This window comes from Monodon monoceros, unplaced genomic scaffold (genome assembly GCF_005190385.1).
Source record: "Monodon monoceros isolate NGI ecotype Baffin Bay Population unplaced genomic scaffold, NGI_Narwhal_1 Super_Scaffold_17, whole genome shotgun sequence".
NCBI lineage: Eukaryota > Metazoa > Chordata > Mammalia > Artiodactyla > Monodontidae > Monodon > Monodon monoceros.
Window position 1 is genome coordinate 5,455,554 of NW_021703773.1, and position 22,838 is coordinate 5,478,391.

Below are 22,838 nucleotides of genomic sequence, written 5' to 3' on the forward strand. Positions count from 1 at the left end.
AGCTGGTATCCAGAATGGATGTAATCAAGTATTTTATTCTTATTTCTTACACAGATGTTTTGAGATCATGTTCGCTTACATGCACACACACACCCGTCATTTAGGTCAAGATGGTCCTCTGTGATATATTAGTGCTGTTGTAGAGTATAGGTAGGATGCTATCAGGGACTTCAGAGGGTGGGTGAGGGGTGGTCTGGGAAAGCTTCTTGGAGTATTTTAACACATCTGTACAAAAGCTAAGTGGTTGATGAGAGAGGAAATGATAGAATGGTGGAAGGCAAAGTGGGAAAACAGAAACAGGAGGAGGGGAGGCTGGACAGGTAGGCAGGGGCCAAATCAAGAGAGACCTTTTGCTTTGAGGAGTTTATCCTAAGGCATGGAGAGCCATGGGAGGTTATTAAATTTGGGGGTGGCAGGGTGGGGGGAAACGGTTGTTTTCTTTTTAAGAACTGTCAGTGGTAGAGAGGGTAGATTGGAGGTGGACAACTCTGAAAGCAGGAAGAGCAGTTTGAAGTTGTTACTCTAATTCAGATGAGATGATAAGGCACAGCCAGTGAGCATAGCAAGAACTGAGGAAAGTTGGCAGAAGGTTGGAGGGTAGAACCCAGCTTTGTTTTAATGCATTGCAGTCTGGAGAATTGCCCTCTCACTTGTTTGTGTGATCTTGTGGTATACAGTTTTTTTAAAAAATATTGTTGCTTTTATTCATCAATGTGTTTTTTACTGTTTATGTATTGTTTAAGAAATCCTTCCCCACCTTGAGTTCATAATGATCTACTTCCGTTTTATGTTTTTGTTTTTCCTTAAAAATTTTTTAAGTTTTACTTTTTATATCTGGTCTTTAATCCACCTGGAGCTGCTATATTATATGGTGAGGATCTAATTTTTTTTCTATATGGATAAACAGTTGTCCCAGTACCATTCTTTAAATATTCTGTCCTTTCTTCACTCATCTGCAGTGATTCTTCTGTTACATGCCAAATTCCCATATCGACTTGGGCCTGCGTCTCGGATCTTAGTCTGTTTCATTGTCTGTCTCTTTGCCAGTACCTCACCTTTTAATTGCTGTAGCTTAATAAGTGTAGAGCTTTTTATTTTTTTTAATTTTATTTATTTATTTATTTTTGCGGTATGTGGGCCTCTCACTGTTGTGGCCTCTCCCGTTGCAGAGCACAGGCTCCAGACGCGCAGGCTCAACAGCCATGGCACACGGGCCCAGCCGCTCCGCGGCATGTGGGATCTTCCCGGACCGGGGCACGAACCCGTGTCCCCTGCATCGGCAGGCAGACTCTCAACCACTGCGCCACCAGGGAAGCCCATATTTTAAGTACAGTGTACATGTGTGTTGAAACCAGTAAATCTTTGTATAGGTATTGTAGACTTCATTGTTGAGAAACATACGCAAATACTTTCTTGATTTCTTCTAGACATTCCTTTTCTTTTTTTTGAGATACAGTTCACCTTTTTAAACGGTACAGTTCTGCGGTTTTTATTATATTCAGAAGGTTGTGCAACCAGCCACTAATTCCAGAACATTTTCATCACCCAAAAAGAGATCCCATACCCACTAGCAGTTAGCTTCCATTCCTTCCTCCTCGCAGCCCCTGGCAGCCACTGCTCTGCTTTCTGTGTCTATGGATTTGCCTGTTCTGGACATTTCATATAAATGGAATAATACAATATGTAGCTTTTTGTGACAGCATTCTTATTTAAATTGAGTAAAATTAATAGATTACAGGGCATTCTGTAGGAATACTACTGTGTCTTTGAGAAAGTAGGACAACAGCCACTATGGAGAACAGTATGTACGTTCCTCAAAAAACTAAAAATAGAACTACCATATGACCCAGCAATCCCACTACTGGGCATATACCCTGAGAAAACCATAATTCAAAAAGAGTCATGTACCAAAATGTTCATTGCAGCTCTATTTACAATAGCCAGGACATGGAAGCAACTGAAGTGTCCATCGACAGATGACTGGATAAAGAAGATGTGGCACATATATACAATGGAATATTAGTCAGCCATAAAAAGGAATGAAACTGAGTTATTTGTAGTGAGGTGGATGGGCCTAGAGACTGTCATACAGAGTGAAGTAAGTCAGAAAGAGAAAAACAAATACTGTATGCTAACACATATATATGGAATCTTAAAAAAAAAAAAAAGGTCATGAAGAACCTAGGGGCAAGACAGGAATAAAGACACAGACCTACTAGAGAATGGACTTGAGGACATGGGGAGGGGGAAGGGTAAGCTGGGACAAAGTGAGAGAGTGGCATGGACATATATACACTTCCAAACGTAAAACAGATAGCTAGTGGGAAGCAGCCGCATAGCACAGGGAGATCAGCTTGGTGCTTTGTGACCACCTAGAGGGGTGGGATGGGGAGGGTGGGAGGGAGGGAGATGCAAGAGGGAGGAGATATGGGAACATATATATATGTATAACTGATTCACTTTGTTATAAAGCAGAAACTAACATGCCGTTGTAAAGCAATTAAACTCCAATAAAGATGTTAAAAAAAAAAAAAAGTAGGACAAAAATACTGTACCTGAGTAGGGAGCAAGAAGAGAAAACCTCACCACTATTTATTTCTGTTTTGTTTTTATTTAAGCATCATACTCATATTTTATTTCTTCATTTATTGAAGAGAGTGGCCAATCTTATGCCTTTGCTTAGTTGTCTAATGAATAAATGTCATGTAACAAATCCTATTCTAGAAAGGTATCTTCTATTGATACATCTTGAGTTTATTAGATATAGATGGAGTAAAACTACTTTGATTTGGGTGCATGTTGTCAGTAATTGTATAAAAATGACATGATTCCCTTTGTATCTTGGTGGATAAATGAGTAAAATCACATGACGATATAAAGGGAATATATTCTCTCTTGAATTGTTTATTTTTTAAAGCAAGCATATTTTCCACTTTAACCCAGAAATTAGTCAGCAGCTTAGAGTTCTTTTTAAAAGGCTACCTCAGGGGCTTCCCTGGTGGCGCAGTGGTTGAGAGTCCACCTGCCGAAGCAGGGGACACGGGTTCGTGTCCCGGTCCGGGCGGATCCCACATGCCGCGGAGCGGCTGGGCCCGTGAGCCATGGCCGCTGAGCCTGCACGTCCGGAGCCTGTGCTCCGTAACGGGAGAGGCCACAGCAGTGAGAGGCCTGCGTACCGCAAAAAAAAAAAAAAGCCTACCTCGGAAAGTACCTTTAAGTCAAGATATCCATATAAGGTTTACTAATATAGAACATTTATTTAACATACTACAATACTGCAAGCCTTTTGTATCATTTGGAGAATTGATGTTTTATTAGTGTAATTGCTGAAACATAGTTCAGAAAATAAAATGTTTTTCCCTAAATCATAGCATTAAACTTTTTTTGGCGGGGGGCCGGGGTGGGGGGCCCACCTTGCGGCTTGCGGGATCTTAGTTCCTGACCAGGGATCAAACCCAGACCCCTGGCAGTGGAAGTGAGGAGTCCTAACCACTGGATGGCCAGGGAATTCCCCGCACTTTTTTTTTTTTTTCCATTAAACTTTCAAAGAGTTAGCCTCAACCAGAGTGGCAGTAAACCTCTTTAAATGATTCAGAAGGGCTTCCCTGGTGGCGCAGTGGTTAAGAATCCGCCTGCCAATGCAGGGCACACGGGTTCGAGGCCTGGTCTGGGAAGATCTCACATGCCGCGAAGCAACTAAGCCCGTGAGCCACAACTACTGAGCCTGCGGTCTAGAGCCCACGAGCCACAACTACTGAAGCCCGAGTGCCAAGAACCCGTGCTCCGCAACAAGAAAAGCCACTGCAGTGAGAAGCCCGCGCACCGCAACAAAGAGTACTCCCCAGCGCCACCCCCCGCTCGCCACAACTAGAGAAAGCCCGCACACAGCAATGAGGACCCATCACAGCCAAAAATAAATAAATACATTTATTTAAAAAAAAGAATTTTCAAGGAGGATACGTTTTGTTTGAAAGATTGATGTTGAGTTGTGTAGTCACTGTACCAAATTCAGTTATTGCTTTTTGTCTATAACAGAGCCAGATTAGATGCTATCAATTCTAGCTACTTTTAGTAAACAAAAGGTGAATATTGTTGTTCATTTCCTTTTTGATGTTGTAGAGGCATGGTCAAGTTCTTAGAACCAAGTGGTTGATTTTCTTTTTTCCATAACCCTACCCCCTTTTTTGTGTGTGTGGTGAAGTTAAAATGTAGAAAGGCTTCTGAAAGAAGAATATTAATTTTTAGAGTAATATGCATCTTGTTGATTTTTAGTAGCAGTTTGTGTTTGCTGATTTTTAAAGGTGTGTGTTTGGGCTCTTTAAAAATATTTATCTCTTATTTCCAAAAAGGGTGAATGATTTACCGATTTAAAATAGATAATTATAACAAAATAATATACCTGTTTTTTTAACAATACACCTTTGTTATTACATTACTATCAATTAAACAATTTTTAAATTATGAAAGACAAAACGGGTAATACAGAATTTATGGCTTATAGTCAAAGGATCACTCTGATCATATAATTAAATTTTAAAATATGAATAGAACACACAACCAAGAAGAATGGAGTTTCTTTTAAAACCCTGGCATTAAAAAAAAAAAAACCCTGGCATTAGGGGATTTTAGCATTCTTCCTATATAGATTATGCATGTTTTTTCAAGTTTTTACTTTATAGAGGCTCTGGTTTCACCCTTGCAAACCTAAGTACTGAAAATAATGGACCATATTTAAAAAAAAAAATTAACTCCCCTTACCATTTTCTTCTTGGTGTAGATTTGGGGAAAAAATAGTAAAATGAAAGTCTCCCTTGATGCTGTCATCCAAAAATCCTCATATTCTGTCATTAAGTGCGAGTTGTAGTTGAAATTTTCTGGAGGGGTATGTGTGTATGTATTAAATGGATTTCAAATGCAGGATCTGGTTTTCAAACATTAGTGATCATTCAGTTATAAATCAGTATATGACTATATTTGATAGCTTTCTCTTGTTACACCTCAAAGAGTATATACTTAAGCTTAATTTCAATTCTTTGCTTTAAAACAAAATGACTCTAATTTTTGAACATCATGTATCATTTTTATTTGCCGCAGAAATTGACAAACAGTAAAAATGCCAGGTTTTCAAGAACCAGCATAGCTGGTTCACTACTGTAGACTGTCTGCGTGCACTCCATTCCTGTTACTATAGAAACACACACAGACTGTGGATTTATCATAAACCTTGAGAAATATTTCTTGCACAGTTCACATAAAGAAACATCTGGATCCCTTGTTTATCCTGGAGTAAAGGAAGACCACCCTCTTCCTCTGTGCTGTGGGAATCACGTTATATTCCACTATATTTCTTTAGCTGTAAAACTTCTAATGTTGATGTATCAAATTCGCTTTGTATTTTAGTAGGATTGATTATAATTACTGGAATACATTTGGAAAATGAGGATTCATGTTCATGCCAGTTCAATTAACTATGACTGTGAAAATTGTATTTTGAGAGCTTCCACATTCTGAATTTCAGATCTACAGTATTAATAACACTAGGGTTTTAAATAGATATGCTTATAAAGGAGTTTTTGATATCTTTTGGTCTTTTGTTGGGTTAACAGACTCTCCCTGGAAATTCATTTGACTTCATGCCAGTCTCTTGGGGTTTTAAGCCTTGCAGGGAAGTGTAGCCCAGAACTAAGGAGAATCTCAGTAGTGGCTAGGTAACTGGTTATCAGTCAGATTTTGCCAAGGATATTCCTGAGGAGACCATAGTTGCGTTTATATTATCTTGCATTCTTCACAGCAAGATCCTCAACAAGTCTTTAAAGCATTTCATTTATATGTAATAACTCCCATAAGTTTAAACAGTTCAGTTTAAAAGGTTCATTAAGCCTCTCCTCTGAGCCTTTGCTTTGGGTTCTAGGAGCAGATGGATGAATAAAATGACTTCCTGCTCTTAAGAAAATCACATAAGGAGATTGTTTCATGATTAATTCTAAGAGGTTTTATCTTAGGAACACAGAGGAAAGTTATCCAGACTAGCCTAGAACTTAAGTGACTACTCCTTGGAAATGACTTTCTGAGCTCAAAAGATGACTAAAAGTCAAGCCAAAAAAAAAAAAAAGTAAAAGGGCATATTAGGCATAGGAGATAACATTAGTAAAGGCACAGTGGTACGAAATCATGTGTGTACGGTAATTCTCAGTAACCTGACATTACTAGTGTACAAAAGTGACTTAAGGTTGGAGATATGGATAGAAACCTTGCTTAGAGGGCCTGCGTGCTCTGTTGGCTGAAGTGCTTTGACTTTTTCTAGGAATCATTGAAGGGTTTTAATCAGGAAAGTGATGCGGTTAGATTTACAAATTAAGTAACCTAGGAATGTATTGAAGGGGCAGTTGGGTCTGAAGACAGAAATAGGTAATTTATATGACACCTTTAGAACTACTTCTGATTCCAAAAAGCCTGAATAATGATATCAATATGAGGGATTTTGATCCATAATAAAATATAAAGTTTTTTTCTTATTGAGAAGAAACTGGTGTTAAACATAGGAAAATAAGTATATACAGCACAGCATGTAATTCTGTAAAGTGGAATCTAGCAATATGTACAGTCTACCAAAGGGTATTGTTCATTTTAAGAATTTGTTATAGTGACTTAGACTAAACATTTAACACATCATGAATACTTAATTGATGTTTATAGCTTCAAGGTGTTCATCTGAAACATAACATGCTTCCTTTTTCTTTTAACTCTGTATCTAAGATTGACTTAAGTAAACTTTTCTGTTATCACTCCCCTCATGAATAAGTTGGTGTATGAATGAATGAATGACCTAAAGCTTTAGTTGATAACTTTCAACTTTTTTCCTTTAAAAATGTCTGTGGGGGCTTCCCTGGTGGCACAGTGGTTGAGAGTCCACCTGCTGATGCAGGGGACACGGGTTTGTGCCCCGGTCCGGGAAGATCCCACATGCCGCGGAGCGGCTGGGCCCGTGAGCCATGGCTGCTGAGCCTGCGTGCATCCGGAGCCTGTGCTCCGCAACGGGAGGGGCCACGACAGTGAGAGGCCTGCGTACCGCAAAAAAAAAAAAAAGTCTGTGAACGGCCTCAACAAAATTAAGAAAAAAGTATTCATTTATTGATTTCTTTCATCTCTTTTTTTCATTCACTGATTTCTTTCATCTCAAAACAAAACAAAAACCAATGTGGAAACATTGTTCAGAGGAAGAATTTGTCCTAAATTGTTTGCCTGTGATGGTTTCATTTACTTGGCAGTACATATTAGAATGGGCAGAACACTAGTTCGCTAAGTCTCCCACCAAATTGTTAGCTCTGGGCAGCGGGATCGGGAAGTGTGTGATGTAAAGTGAATGTTTGGGTTGCTGTTTTCTCAACATACTTAGGGATGGTGAGAAATGAGTTTACTGGCCAAGAGCCAGTGCTGTGGGACAGAGGGCCTGTGTGTGAATCCTCCATTTACAGGATGTCTGACTGTGGGCAAGTCACTTAATCATGCTGGCCTTCATTTTTCACTTGTGAAACAGGGGAAGCAATAGTATTTCCTCGAAGAGGTGTTATAAGGAGTGAAATAATATAACAAATGTGAAGCATTTAGAGTAGCATTGACACAGAATAAGTCCTCAAATGTTAGTCATTATTATTATTACTTTAGTAATACAAAAAATTTAAAACATACATCTTTATCAGGGATTTTTGTTTGTTTGTTTGTTTTTTTTTTGTTTTTTTGCAGTACGCGGGCCTCTCACTGTTGTGGCCTCTCCCGTTGCGGAGCACAGTCTCCGGACGCGCAGGCTCAGCAGCCATGGCTCACGGGCCCAGCCGCTCCGCGGCATGTGGGATCTTCCCAGACCGGGGCACGAACCCGTGTCCCCTGCATCGGCAGGCAGACTCTCAACCACTGCGCCACCAGGGAAGCCCCAGGGATTTATTAATGACAAAGGTATGAGAGTTTTTGGTGGCCTCTGTGGAGGAGTTTTAAAATGTGTGGTTGAGGGACTTCCCTGGATGTCCAGTGGTTAGGACTCCGAGCTTCCACTGTAGGGGGGCCCGGGTTCGATCCCTAGTCAGAGAACTAAGATCTTGCAAGCCGTGTGGCACGGCCAAAAAAAAAAAAAAAAAAAGTGTGGGTGAAAAACACCTAACTTCCTATCCTGCCTGTCTTTTGTGGCCTAAATGCCTCCTTCCCCAGTGAGCACCATCCTCAAATGTCTTCTAATTCTGATGGCACACAATGTAATTCTTAGTCACCTTCTGTTTAATGTGTTTACATATGAGTCTTGCCCATAGAATCCTATATTGTCTAATATACTAAAGAGATTGTGAATGCCTTCAGGTCAGAGATCAGGTTTTTCACAAGTTCTGTGTGCCCAGCATTGTACTGAATGATAACAGTAATAATAGCCAATAGATACTGGGCTCTAACTATACTCGGGGCACTGTCCGAAGTACTGCTCATGGATTAACTTATTTCTTACAGAAACACTGTAGACAATTAAAGTATCCACGGTTTCTGGGTAAGAAAACTGAGATTTAGGGAGATTAAGTTGCCAAAAGTCACATAGCTAAGGAGCCTTGGCTCTGGGTTTTGAACCTAGCAGTTTAATTCTGTCAACCATAGTACTCACTAGAGCGCCTCCTAATTCTGTAATGTCAGTTGGTGTGTCTGCTGTTTGAAAGCTGGCCGCCAGACTGCAGTATGTATAAAAATCACTATGTGGGCTTCCCTGGTGGCGCAGTGGTTGAGAGTCCGCCTGCCGATGCAGGGGACACGGGTTCGTGCCTGGTCCGGGAAGATCCCACATGCTGCGGAGCGGCTGGGCCCGTGAGCCATGGCCGCTGAGCCTGCGCGTCCGGAGCCTGTGCTCTGCAATGGGAGAGGCCACAACAGTGTACCCGCGTACCGCAAAAAAAAAAAAAAAATCACTATGTAAAGGAATTTAGTTATAGTCCTAAAATATCTTCTTTTTTCATTATCAAAACTACTTTCTTGATTGCATTATTGTACTCTTTGGAGGTATAATATGAAAAAGTGTGGCTCTATTCATGCTTAGACTTTCTAGAAAATATGATACAGTGGACCATTTAGCTGAGTTGGTCAGAATATGGTGTCAGGATTTAATGCATGCTTTTCCACCTTAAGAAGCAGTTGCTTTTTCTTTTCAATACTTCTTCTAACCCCTTAGCTAAATTATTTATTTTTATTTTTCCCCAACATTTTACTTTAAAAAATTTCAAGCCTTTAGGAAAGTTAAAAGAATATTATAGTCAACACCTGGATTAATGAATTGTTAACATTTTCCCTCCTTTGTTTTACTCTAGGTATATGTACTTTTAAAATCTTAAGCCATTTGTAAGTTGTGGATCACATGACACTTTAAATGTTTCAGCATAGCTCACCTAAGAATAGGGACATTTTCTTACATAAACAGAACACTGTTATACCTTTGAAAATTAGTAGCTCCATTGTTTAGTAGCTAGTTCACATTTTAAATTCTCATTTTCTCCAAAACATTATTTTTATGTTCGTGTGTATGTTTAAATCCAGGATTTTATCAAAGTTCACCCATTATTGCATTGGTTGTTAAATCTTGTCTTTTAAAATATAGAATAGTCTTTCCACCTTTTGTTTGTAACATTAACTTTTGAAGAGCTGAGGCCAGTTTTCTGAGAGAAGGTCCCACGTTTTGGATTTGTCTGATTGTTTCCTCGTTTTGAGATTCAGTGTAAGTGCTGGGAAGAGAACTTCGGAGATGATGATGTATTCATGAATCACACCACAAGGCACAGGAGGCCTGTCCGCTTGGCATCTGGTAACGCCATATCTCCTCACTTGTCTGAAATGCTGCCCGCCACAGCTCTCTCCTGTACATATTTCTGTTTGCAATTAGTAAGTAACCTGTGGAGTGATGAATATTTAAACTGTCATTTCACTTGTCTTATTTTTACGCAAAAACCCTTAGTGGATCTCTCCCCATTTCCTAGAATGTAAGAGTATAAGGGTATTCTTTGTTAAATATGTATTTTGCAAATATTTTCTCTCTGCCTATAATTGACCTTTTTTTTTTGGCATTTAAATTTTTTTATTTGTAAATTTTCTATTGAGGTATACTTGATTGACAATGTTGTGTTAGTTTCACACCTTTTTGTTTTCTTAACTGTGACGTTTGAAGAGCAGGAGTTTTTAATTTTGAAGTCCATTTTATCAGTCTTTTTCTTTCATAGTTCATGGTATTTGTGTCCTGTTTAAGAAATCTTCTGCCTAACACAGTGGTATATTTTCTCCCACGTTTTATTCTGGAAGTTTTATGGTTTGACTTTAGTACCAGGTTTATGAACTAATTTTAGTTATTTTTTGTGTATAATGTAAAGAAACGGTGAGGTTCGCTTTTTCTATACAGATATCCAGTCATTTTTTCCCGGCTCCGTCTGTTGAAAATACCATCGTTTCCCCTTGAATTACCTTGGCACCTTTGCGGAAGATCAGCTGACCATGTAACTATGGGTGTCAATGTTTTATTTGTTTGCTTGTTTGTTTTTTACAATGAGCATAATACATTTTTACCAAACAAGGGATTAGTGGGTGAGTAAAGTTACGTTATAGGCTAATATCCCCAGAAATCCTGCAGGTCAGTGGAGGTGTACTAGTTTTAAGCCCTTTGAGGTCAGGGACTCTCATTCATCTGTTAATTGAACAGTATTGAGTGTCCAGCATTGAATAAGACATCCATGGTCCCTGCACTTACAGAGAATGCAGTGGAATGAGGGAGACAGACCATAAGAAGGCGAATGCATACCTGAATAATAACATATTGTGGTGAGTCCTATAAAGGATGAAAAATAGGCTTGCAGAGGACCTCGGAAGTCCTATCTGAGAGGTTTTTAAGCTGGAGCAGCACATATGAGAATCCCGATTGCAGAAATGAAGTTGGCACATTTGAGAAATTGAAAAGAAGCCCCTGGAGTGTAATGCTTCCAGTGGAGAGTGTTCGTAGATAACTTTGGAAATGTAAACTGAGGCCTGACCATGCAGGGACTTGCTGGGATGATACGTAGTCTGGATTTTATTTGAGTGCACTGGGAAGGCATTGAAGGTTTTGTTGCTTGTTTTTGCTTATTTTAGCAAATCATGTAATTACTGTCTAGATCAATAAATTAAACATAACTAGCAGCTTAAAAACCTCCCTTATGGCCCCCCTCCAGTGTTTACAGCATGCTGTCCAAAAAAAAGCAACTACTGTTCTGACAGCTATCTCCATGGATTTAGTTTTAACTTCATCCTGTTTTTGAACCTTGTGTAAATGAAATCACACTGTGTACTGTATAAGTGGAATCGTGATGTCTGGGTTCTTTCATTCAAAATGACTTTTGTGAGAGTCATCCATGTTGTCGCTCATTTTTCCCTGCTGTAGTCTGAGGAGTCATCACGTGATCAGGTTAGCTTTTAAAAGGCGGCGGGCTGTCCTCTGGGGAAGTAGGCTCTGAGAGGCAGGAGAAGCAGCCTGGAGACTGCGGAGGCAGCTGTGCAGGAGCCAAGGGGAGGTGCAGGGGCCAGCGTGAGGGGCTGGAGACGTGGCATGAGGCAGACAAGTGTGAGACGTGCACTTGGGAGGTAAGACTCTGGGAGTTCACTGACAGATTGGGCAACAGTAGGAGTGAGGGGAAGGGGTGTGTCATGATCCCCAGGTTTCTGGCTTTGACAACTGATAGATGGAAGTTTCATCTCCTTCTCATAGGAGGGACTGGGGGAAGGACACACTTAAGTAAAATAAAAACTAAGAGTTCATTATTAGGTATTTTAAGATGCTTGTGAGGTATGAGAGAAGCTGTCAAACAGGCATTTGTATTATGGGTATGGAGCATATTGGATTAAAATGGGAAGTTTGGATAGTTTGCATATTATGAGGCAGCTGCCATGTAAAGAGTTCTGTATTGGAGTTAGAAGATCTGAGCTTCACCATTTTACTCAACTTCTGTTGGCTGCGTGACTAAGGGCAAATCACTTGATCTTTTTGAGCTCCATTCCTTCTCGTCTGTAAAATGGGAATGCTACTTTGCTTCATAGGATTAAACAATGTGTAATATATATTAGGCCTCAGTTTATAGATTTTTGGCCTAGTGGATGCTCAGAAAAGTTCATTCATGCACATGCAATTTGGATTGGTAGGAGAAAGTGGGATTATGGAAAATTTTGAAAGGCATGGAAGGGACTTGGTGTGGTATGGAGTTCAGAGTGTCTTAATATGGGAGTAGACCCAGTGCAGTTTGGTTTAGATGAAACTAAAGAAGTAGTTAGAGGTGAGAAATATCTAGAAAATCAGTCGTTGTAGGTCCAGGATAAGGTGCTGACGAGGGCCTGGCCTGACATGGATGTAGAGATCAAAGAACAAATCAGAGTTCAAAGGAAGAGACTAGACTTGTCCAAGGATTAGTTTTACGGCCTCACAGAGAGGGAAGAATCAGTCACCTGTGAACCTGAGGCTGCTAGCCTGGGAAGCTAGAAAAATAGTGGAAGCAACGGCCGATCTGGGGTAGTCTGAAAGGAAAGCCGAATTAAGGAAGGACAGTCTGTTCAGCTTTGAACGTATGACTCTTAAGGTTATAGTATGTTGTCTGTGGGTGGTTGGATATTCTCTGACAGTGAGATCTTGTGGAAGAGATTAGAAGCTAAGAGGTTACTTTTTCAGGCTTAATCACTAATTAGCTTTGTAGTCTTGGGAAATTCAGCAAATATTGAATGTAGTTATCTGAAAAATGAAGGTAACACCTCCCCTGTCAGCTTTACAGGCTTGTTCTGTGCCTTAAATAAGAATGTATATGAGGGGACTTCCCTGGTGGTGCAGTGGTTAAGACTCAGAGCTCCCAAAGCAGGGGGCCTGGGTTTGATCCCTGGTCAGGGAACTAGATCCCACACACATGCCGCAACTAACAGTTCACATGCTACAACTAAGTAGCAGGCGAGCCTCAACTAAGACCCGGCACAACCAAATTAATTAATTTAAAAAAATGTATATGAAAACACTGTAATTGTAAACTCTTATACTATAATTGTAATAGGGTAATGTTATTTCTGTTCTTAGTTCAAACTAAAATAAAATATTTGGTTATAGAGCTAGAGAAGAGAAGGGGGAAAATACCAAACTTCTTAGAAGTTTGTGTTTGGAACTAAATCGAAAGCATCAGAAATCTTAGTCTCTGAATACATGTGCCTGAAAACCTCTGTGGACTATAAAATTTGGGGAGACTATCTGGAAGCTGATCTTGTGTACAACAATTATGAGAACCAAAAACACAGGTTGCATCTTGTCAATTGTTGGTATTTAACTTGCCTTCAAGTTGGAAGTTTGGAGAACTTTTGAATTCTACCTGTGTACTTGCCCCATGTGTGTTTATGGAATTTTATTTTATTTTTTTTCTATTTTTATTTTCTTTTTCACATCTGACTTTTACTACAGGATAATGATTTAATTAAGTATTCCTTTACTTTTTAAAATTAATTAATTTATTTTCATTTTGGCTGCGTTGGGTCTTTGTTGCTTCACGTGGGCTCTCTCTATTGCGGCAGGCGGGGACTTCTCTTCGTTGCAGTGCGCGGGCTTCTCATTGCGGTGGCTTCTTTTGCTGCGGAGCATGGGCTCTAGGTGCATAGGCTTCAGTAGTTGTGGCACACGGGCTCAGTAGTTGTGGCTCGCGGGCTCTAGAGCGCAAGCTCAGTAGTTGTGGCACATGGGCTTAGTGGCTCTGTGGCATGTGGGATCTTCCCGGACCAGGGCTCGAACCCATGTCCCTGCATTGGCAGGCGGATTCTTAACCACCGCGCCACCAGGGAAGTCCCTGTTTATGGAATTTTAGAACATACCCTTCTAGTGTCTGTGAGCTATATACATTTTTGCCAAGGGTCAGAGTAGGGTAATGTTTCAACTCTTAAGCTATATATATAAAGAAATGATTTCTAACCTTTGTCAGCATTATCAGTACAGTATGCTGGTTAGGATCACAGACTCTGAAACCAGACTGCCTGGCTCGAATCCCAGCTGTCAGCTAATGACTAGCCTTGTGCATTTGAGCAAGTCATAACCTCTCTTGCCTCTGTTTCCCCATCCATAATGGGAACTGACATTAATGTCTAGCTGAAGGTTGTTGGGAGCATTAAATGTAGTACTGTATTTAGAGTGCTTAACAGCTCCTGCCACACTCAATAAGCGCTCTTTAAGTGTCAGCGGTGGTTATTATAGAATAGTTAGTCGTTATTTTGGCAGTGACCAAGGAATAAAAGCACATGAAGGAAAGAAACAAATCCTCTCAGAACCTACAGCTGAAGAAAATGGAAGTGGCCTAGTGGCAAAAGTCTTGGGCTTTAGAGTCAGAGATGCTTACATTCAAATCCTAATTCGGCCCCCTGGTTATAGGGGTTTAAGCAAGACACCTAACCCCTCTGAAACACACTTTCTTTACCTAGGAGACAGGAATCAGATACCTTGCAGAGTTGTTTTGAGGATTAAATGAGATACATATAAAGTGCTTGGCCCAGAGTAGATGCTAAAAAAGCGGGAGTGCTCTCTCACACCCCATGCCCCCCATGCCTCACTCCACTATAGAGCAGTAAGGGCAGTTTGATTTCCTATATGCTCGCATATTCATTGTTTGCAATTTTAGAACTTCTAAAATTCTTTCCATTTGCTAAGAGCAGAATAAACAACAGCTGTTTAATTGGATACACCTTGGAAAGTGTTGTCAGCTTTTGTTTCCCTCTTCCCTTTGCTGTTCTGGGTTACTTGCTTTATCATTATGGTAAATCCTACTAGAACCAAGATGGTGGACATTATTAGTTGGTCATGGAATTGAACTGGACTGTAGCTTCAGAATCCTCTTCCCAGTATTCCGGCAGCTACAGTCAATTCATCAGACTTGATACAGTAGTGAAATCCTCTCAGCCTTAGAGGTTTTTAGAAGAAATGTTTATAGGATTTTCAAAATAATATCTGGGCAGTCCATTAATCCTCTGTCTGAAGATGTGAGACTGTCAAACCTTATGACAAAGCAGAGTGGTCTTAGAGCGTTTCCTAGCAGATGCTTATCCATATTATAACCTTGTTACACAGTGTGGGCATTTTCAGACACCTTCTAGAGAAGGCACAATAATTGTGAGCGTATAATGCGGTGAGCCAACCAGGAGTGGGCATCAGTGTGAGCTGGAATGTGGCCTTAAAATACTCATGCTCTAGGCCTCACCCCAGATTTACTGAATCAGAGTCATCAGTATATAGATCTTGACATGTGCCTTTTGTAAAAGTAAAGATGATTCTGCTGTACATACCACTGATTAAAAACGAGTAGATACTGGCAAGAGTATAGGAAATCAGGTACCCCCTCACACTACTGGTATGAGTATAAATTGATATAGTACAGCCTATAAAACAGTTTTGCAGTATCTATCAAAATTCAGATCTGTCCTGGAAGAATACATATATGCATAAAGATACAGTTTCAAGAAAGTTTCCTGTAAACCTGTTTATAATACCAAACAGTTGTGAGCAACTCAATGATTGTCAGTACGCAAATGGTTAAACATGTTAGGGTAGATTACACAGTTGTTTACTGTGCAACCACTGAAAGAGTGGAGTATGTATGAGAGTGATCTGTACATGCTGATGTAGAAAGATATCTAGGACATACTTTAAGTTGAATAAGCAAGTCACAGAATAAACTGTTTTAAACATTTTGTGTATAAATATGTAGAGAAATATTTGGAAGAGTACCTACTAAAGTATTTACAGTGGTTATCCATGACTTAGGAGAATGGGAATGGTGGAGTGGGAGAGGATTTGGCCTTTTAATTTTTGTATTTAAAATATTTACAATAAGATTTTATTATTTTTGTAATAACAGAACCACTGGATAAAATATGAATGATTTAAGGAAAGCACACATGGAACCTAATTTGTATGTGTCAGGACACTGCTTATTTTGCAATTTACAGTTTTAACTGAGACTTATAATCTCTAATTTAGGAAACAGAAAGGAACGTCAAAACTGTTTTGCATGATGGCAAAGAGGATAAAATTTTGTTACTCAAGTTATTGTGAAAGTAATTGAGTTTCAAACAGATAAGCTTTTTTTTTTTTTTTTTTTTTTTTTTGCGGTACGCGGGCCTCTCACTGTTGTGGCCTCTCCCGTTGCGGAGCACAGGCTCCAGACACGCAGGCTCAGCGGCCATGGCTCACGGGCCCAGCCGCTCCGCGGGATGTGGGATCTTCCTGGACCGGGGCACGAGCCCGCGTCCCCCGCACCGGCAGGCGGACTCTCAACCACTGCGCCACCAGGGAAGCCCACAGATAAGCATTTAAGATAAAAAGTATTTGCTCTGTGTCAGAATTATATTGGCTACCTGTTTTAAAAATTTAGTTTGTGCAAATCTGGATATGAAAATTGGATTCAGAATATTTTACTTTAATCCTTTTGCAGTTGATTAGCCTCTAGTCTTTGAGGATGTTAACTAACACCTTTTAATCTCTCTTTTAAAACTTTAGGCCCGATGAGAGAAAGGGAAAGTTAAGGATGCTGGAGCAGAACAATGGATTTCTCTTTCTCTTTCATGCAAGGGATCATGGGAAACACAATTCAGCAACCACCTCAACTCATTGACTCCGCCAACATCCGTCAGGAGGATGCCTTTGATAACAACAGTGACATTGTTGAAGATGGTGGCCAGACACCATACGAAGCTACCTTGCAGCAAGGCTTTCAGTACCCACCTACAACAGAAGATCTTCCTCCACTCACGAATGGCTACCCATCATCAATCAGCATGTACGAAACTCAAACCAAATACCAGTCCTATAACCAGTATCCCAATGGGTCGGCCAATGGCTTTGGTGCAGTTAGAAACTTTAGCCCCACTGACTATTACCATTCAGAAATTCCAAACACAAGACCACATGAAATTCTGGAAAAACCTTCTCCTCCACAGCCACCACCTCCTCCTTCAGTACCACAGACTGTGATTCCAAAGAAGACTGGCTCACCTGAAATTAAACTAAAAATAACCAAAACTATCCAGAATGGCAGGGAATTGTTTGAGTCTTCCCTTTGTGGAGACCTTTTAAATGAAGTACAGGCAAGTGAGCACACAAAGTCAAAGCATGAAAGCAGAAAAGAAAAGAGGAAAAAAAGCAACAAGCACGATTCATCTAGATCTGAAGAGCGCAAGTCACACAAAATCCCCAGATTAGAACCAGAGGAACAAAATGTAAGTTGAAACATCTTTTTGAAAAAATTTGTAATATTTCACATTTACTGGAAGTCCAAGAGACCTTTTTCAGTTTTTATCTCTCCAAATATAAATATTTCTGATAACTTCTTTCATCTGATCCCTAGCATGGAGCTTGGGATGTTATGATAGGTGGTAAGTAAATATTTGCTGAATAAATGAATGGACGACATCTGAGTAAAGAAATATTTTAGAAACATGTGACACTAAAAATCTTGCCTCCTATGTTTCTTTGTTTAATAGCCTCACTTAATTTTGCTCGTAATAAACTGGTTTCTGCGAAATTGATTTATTTTTAGTGAGGAGTATGGACCTAGAGTGTGTCATACAGAGTGAAGTAAATCAGAAAGAGAAAAACAAATACCGTATGCTAGCACATATATATGGAATCTTAAAAAAAAAAAAGAAAGTTTTGAAGAACCTAGGGGCAGGACGGGAATAAAGATGCAGACGTAGAGAATGGACTTGAGGACATGGAGAGGGGTAAGGGTAAGCTGGGACGAAGTGAGAGAGTGGCATGGACATATATACACTACCAAATGTAAAATAGGTAGCTAGTGGGAAGCAGCCGCATAGCACAGGGAGATCAGCTTGGTTCTTTGTGACCACCTAGAGGGGTGGGATAAGGAGGGTGGGAGGGAGATGCAAGAGGGAAGGGATGTGGGAAAATATGTATGTGTATAGCTGATTCACGTTGTTACACAGCAGAAACTAACACAGCACTGTAAAGCAATTATAGTCCAATAAAGATGTTAAAAAAACCCAACCAAACAAACAAAAAAAAACTCCTGGTTTCTGAAGATGAAGAGGAAGGGCAGAGAGAGATGGTTAATGATATTGGTTTTCCATTGTTCCAGACCAACTTTTGCTAGTAGAGCTTAGATTTAACCCTCATTACTAGTGTGTTTGCCACAAAATAACCTGAAGTAAATAAAGGAACTCTTTTTATAAAATCAGAGTTAGTATTCATACATATTCACTAAATCTTCAGGTAGAGGTTTTATAAAAGTCATTCTTTAATGGTAACTTAAGATGCATGCTGCTAATTTCTTTTTAACATCTCTGAGGTTTCAGTATTAATTTTCTTAATAAGAAAAGTATGTAACAAATCAATGCTAGCTTGAATGAAGAGTTTTCAGTTAGTATTCTAATACATGGTGTTACTTGAAGATGTCCCCAGACATTGATTTGGGAAGAAATGAATATCTATGAATTTTTGTGACAGTTGTATGCTTTTCTATCTGCTATGCCTGAATAAGTTAATTTATCATCTTCTGTTCAAAGTAATGTTTACATCTTACCAACTCACCTTTTCCTTGGTAGCTGGGTTCCACTACTTCACACAACTCAAATATGGTGTTTTTCTGGAGTAAAGGTCACACTGGTTCTAGGCTCTCACAAGTCTCAGTGTGATATTTCAGTATGTTTTTCTCATTTTTCTATAGTTTTCTTATTTATTCATTTAACAAATATCAACTGAGTACCTAATGTATGCTAGACGCTTTTCTAAGAATTGAAAGTCGGGCAGTGAATGAAAAGTAAAGATGCCTACTTTCAGGGTGCTAATATTCTAAGAAGAGGCAGAAAATACACACATACGTATGTAAACGAGTCTAAGTTTAGATAGTGGTAGGTGCTATGAAGAAAATAAAACTGGGCGATGAGATAAAGAGTAATTGCGGACACTAGTAGTTCTTCCATCTTAGTTCTGCAGCTGTAAAATGAAGGCTTTGAAACTAAGTGGTTTCTGGAATGCCTTTGAATTTATGTCATTTATTAAATGCCCCCCACAGAACTTAGCTCACATAGTATCTTACACTGTTTATTAAATGAATGAATCAGTGGAAGGAGAGAAGTTAACTTTTTACTCTCCAGAGACTTCCACTGTAGCAGTTCTTTCATGGACCTGCAGTGAAAAGACATGTGATGCACTATGATCCTTAGCAATCACGAAAATGCATAAAACCTGCATTTGGTTTTAGCTTAGGTCCTAAGAACCATCTTGCTGGCCCGTCTTGCTTCTGCTCTAGAGAATCTGGCAAATAGGAGAATATCCAATTTTATTTATTAGGCTAGACTTCTTGCCTTTACTGGTAAAAATATTAAATTATATAGTTTAAAATATGTCACAAAATAGAAATAGGGCTGGAAGCAGAGGCAGGAGAAGATAGTCTGTTCATTTTTTGTATCCACTCTTTGTTTTATTGGAATCTAGGAAAAAAATTCAGTGCAGTGATGTGATATTTCTAGTAGTCACTTTTCAGTGAGATTTTAAAGCCAGTTCTGTCTTTGTTGGATGTCTGCTATGTCTGGCCGTTTATATCACTTAAACCTTCAGTTAACTGTTATATCCAGGAATTAGAATGGTTAGATGTAATTTAAGAGTTTTAGTTCATTTTCCTTTTTAGTAAATCATGTGGGGCATAATTTAATATTTCATTATTTAGGATCTTACAGTATCTTGGGGTAAAGGAATGTCACTTTGACTGAAGGTATAGATGTGTTAAGTGGCATTGATTGCACTAAATGTTACCAAGACCATTGCCTGAAAGTTGAGCTTTGGGGGAAAATCCAGGGGTTTTTCTTTCAAAGAAATATGGTGAAAAGCTAAGCTCTTGTTAGTTGAATTTGATTAATTAAACTTTTATCACACATGGGAGGCAGTTATAAGCTTAAGAGATGGTGCCATAAAAGTGATGCTCCATTCTGACAGTAGAACTTTGGGCTGGAGCCCCCAAAGGCCCTGCTTGTTGTTAGTGCCGTGTCTCTGCTAAGCCATGCGGACAAGGGATGTGCCCAAATCAACCTGTTTTTTTGTAACTGTGTATGTGTTTAATGGGGTTTTCTTAACTTGAACAACATCCCTTTTGCTTTCTTCAGGACAGTTGTTTTTAAGTGCTTTAATTTTTGATGCTCTTGTGCCTCCTGGTTGTCACTGGGGGTCCAACGCCCTTGGTGTTCAGCATTGTAGCGGGCGTAGAAGGGAAAGAAGCCCACGTAAGAGTTTGCCCACACCATGGGACAGCTCCCCTCCCCCAGATGCTTGAGGGAAGCATAGTGAGAACTGTGTGCCTGGGATGACTGTCCTCAAGCTGGGTTTGCAGATATGTAGATAGATACAGCTATAGCTATAGATATATGGATATAGATGTAGACTTCTTCATTAAAACTCGCTCATAGGTTCTTTTCTGAGACAAACAAAGCAAACAGAATCTCATCTAAAATAATACACTTCAAGATTTCACTTCTTTTTTCTTTCCTTTTTTCTTCATATTTGATCTACAAGTATTTCCTCCCAATTCTGAGCTGTTTGGCCTTCTAAAGAGTGGCTGTTCTTTGGAACAACCTAAGTATATCTTCTCAACAATGAAAATGTGTCCAAATATCCAGGCAGCAGGAGACCTGAGATCACTACTGAAATTGTATATTTTGTAAAGCTGCTTTAAGCTGTTTTCTCTCCCACCAAATTAGAAACATGTGGAAATGTTTCTGCATTTCTTCCTCCTTGGCAGGTGTAATGCCTCAGGCATGTGAGTGTAGGCCCTATTCAAACATTGGTCTTCTACTAGCACTTTGGTGGGCTTATCCACTAAGGCCAGTCTCATTAACTCTTAGCTTGCCATTTTCACTTATAAAAAGCCAGATGGCTGGTTTGGTCCCATTAGCACTAAGTTAGAGGTTATATTTGGTTCTCCAGCCTCAGAGTGTTAGGTCTTAGAATTCTTAGAAACTGTTCGTATGCATTGTGAACTTACAGTTATTCAGAAAGTAAAAGAAAAATGCACAAACAATTTACTGACTTCACATTTTTCTTTCTACCTTAAAAGATGACATAAGTTTTTGGTTCTTTTAGAGAATATGATTTTACTTAATGTTTTGAAAACTATTAAGGATTTTGAATTCTGCCAGATTTGATGAGTATTATTCATCCTGATAAATCTCTTGGGTTTTAATTTTAAAAAGACCATTTTTATTTATTTATTTTTGTCTACACCACACGACTTGTGGGATCTTAGTTCCCTGACCAGGGACTGAACCTGGGCCCTCAGCAGTGAAAGCACCGAGTCCTAACCACTGGACTGCCAGGGAATTCCCCCTAATTTTTTTTGTTTTTTACTTTATTTTTGGTTGCTTTGGGTCTTCCTTGCTGCACTCGGGCTTCCTCTAGGTGCGGCGAACGGGGGGCTACTCTTTGTTCAGGTGCACGGGCTTCTCATTGCAGTGGCTTCTCTTGTTGTGGTGCGTGGGCTTCAGTAGTTGTAGCATGCAGGCTCAGTAATTGTGGCTTCCAGGCTCTTGAGCACTGGCTCAGTAGTTGTGGCACACGGGCTTAGTTGCTCCACGGCATGTGGGATCTTCCCGGACCAGGGCTCGAACCCATGTTCCCTGCATTGGCAGGCAGATTCTTAACCACTGTGCCACCAGGGAAGCCCTCATTTAAAATTAAGATAACTTGGGCTTCCCCGGTGGTGCAGTGGTTGAGAATGTAAGGGGCACGGGTTCGAGCCCTGGTCCGGGAAGATCCCACATGCCATGGAGCAACTAAGCCTGTGCATCCCAACTACTGAGCCTGCGCTCTAGAGCCCGCGTGCCACAACTACTGAAGCCCGCGTGCCTAGAGCCCGTGCTCGGCAACAAGAGAAGCCACCGCAATGAGAAGCCCGCGCACCGCAACGAAGAGTAGCCCCGGCTCGCCACAACTAGAGAAAGCCCGCGTGCAGCAATGAAGACCCAGTGCAGCCAAAAATAAATAAATAAAATAAATAAATTTATTAAAAAAAAAATTAAGATGACTCGAACACTATGGGGAGCTCACTCACTGTCACCTTTTCTCTGATGCTTTCTCTTTCTGAAGCAGCACTGCTAGTACCAAAAAAGGTGTCTTCAGTCCCTATTTGATTTTAATCTCTTTTTTTTTTTTTTTTTTTTTGCGGTACGTGGGCCTCTCACTGCTGTGGCCTCTCCCGTTGCGGAGCACAGGCTCTGGACGCGCAGGCTCAGCGGCCATGGCTCACGGGCCCAGCACTCCGCGGCATGTGGGATCTTCCCGGACCGGGGCACGAACCCGTGTCCCCTGCATCAGCAGGCGGACTCTCAACCACTGCGCCACCAGGGAAGCCCTGATTTTAATCTCTTTTAAGCTTATCCTTTGAACAACTGAAGGAAAATGGATTTTATACCCAGCAGTATTTTATCTGTTGGCAATTTCTGACTCCTTATTTTTCTTGACTCCTAAGCATTTGGCTTCCCTTGACCATTTAATCTTAAAAACTCCCCTTCCTAATTGGTATTTGTGATACTATGTTCTCTCTCTTTACCTTTCTTTTGAGCTCAAGTCATAGGTCTCTAAATGCCTAGTAAGTATGACTGTTTTGTTCACGCATTAGCACATTTTACCATGTATATTCCCTTTCTGTCACTGCAGCATCCTTCTTTGACTTTTTTTTCTTCTTTTATTTTTATAGTCTTGAAAGCTTAGAATAAATCTTCTTGGGCCTCTTTTTCTCCCTTGCCATTTCTTGCCTTTTAAAATGACTGTGTAAAAAAATCTCAGTTCT

General features: G+C 40.0%; 1 protein-coding gene across 6 annotated transcripts in view; it reads left to right on the forward strand.

Annotated features, from left to right (window-relative positions):
- The window catches only part of NSD3 (nuclear receptor binding SET domain protein 3), a 109,262-nt gene that overhangs the window by 18,710 nt on the left and 67,714 nt on the right, over window positions 1–22,838 (forward strand). For 5 of the 6 annotated variants that reach the window (XM_029226707.1, XM_029226701.1, XM_029226706.1 and 2 more), the window contains exon 2: window positions 16,541–17,259. In XM_029226707.1, the coding sequence (XP_029082540.1) occupies window positions 16,585–17,259 (675 nt within the window). In that variant the 5' untranslated portion in view covers window positions 16,541–16,584. Of the gene's footprint in view, window positions 1–9,695; window positions 9,901–16,540; window positions 17,260–22,838 lie in introns of those variants that run through there. The other variant, XM_029226702.1, reaches the window with a different exon arrangement.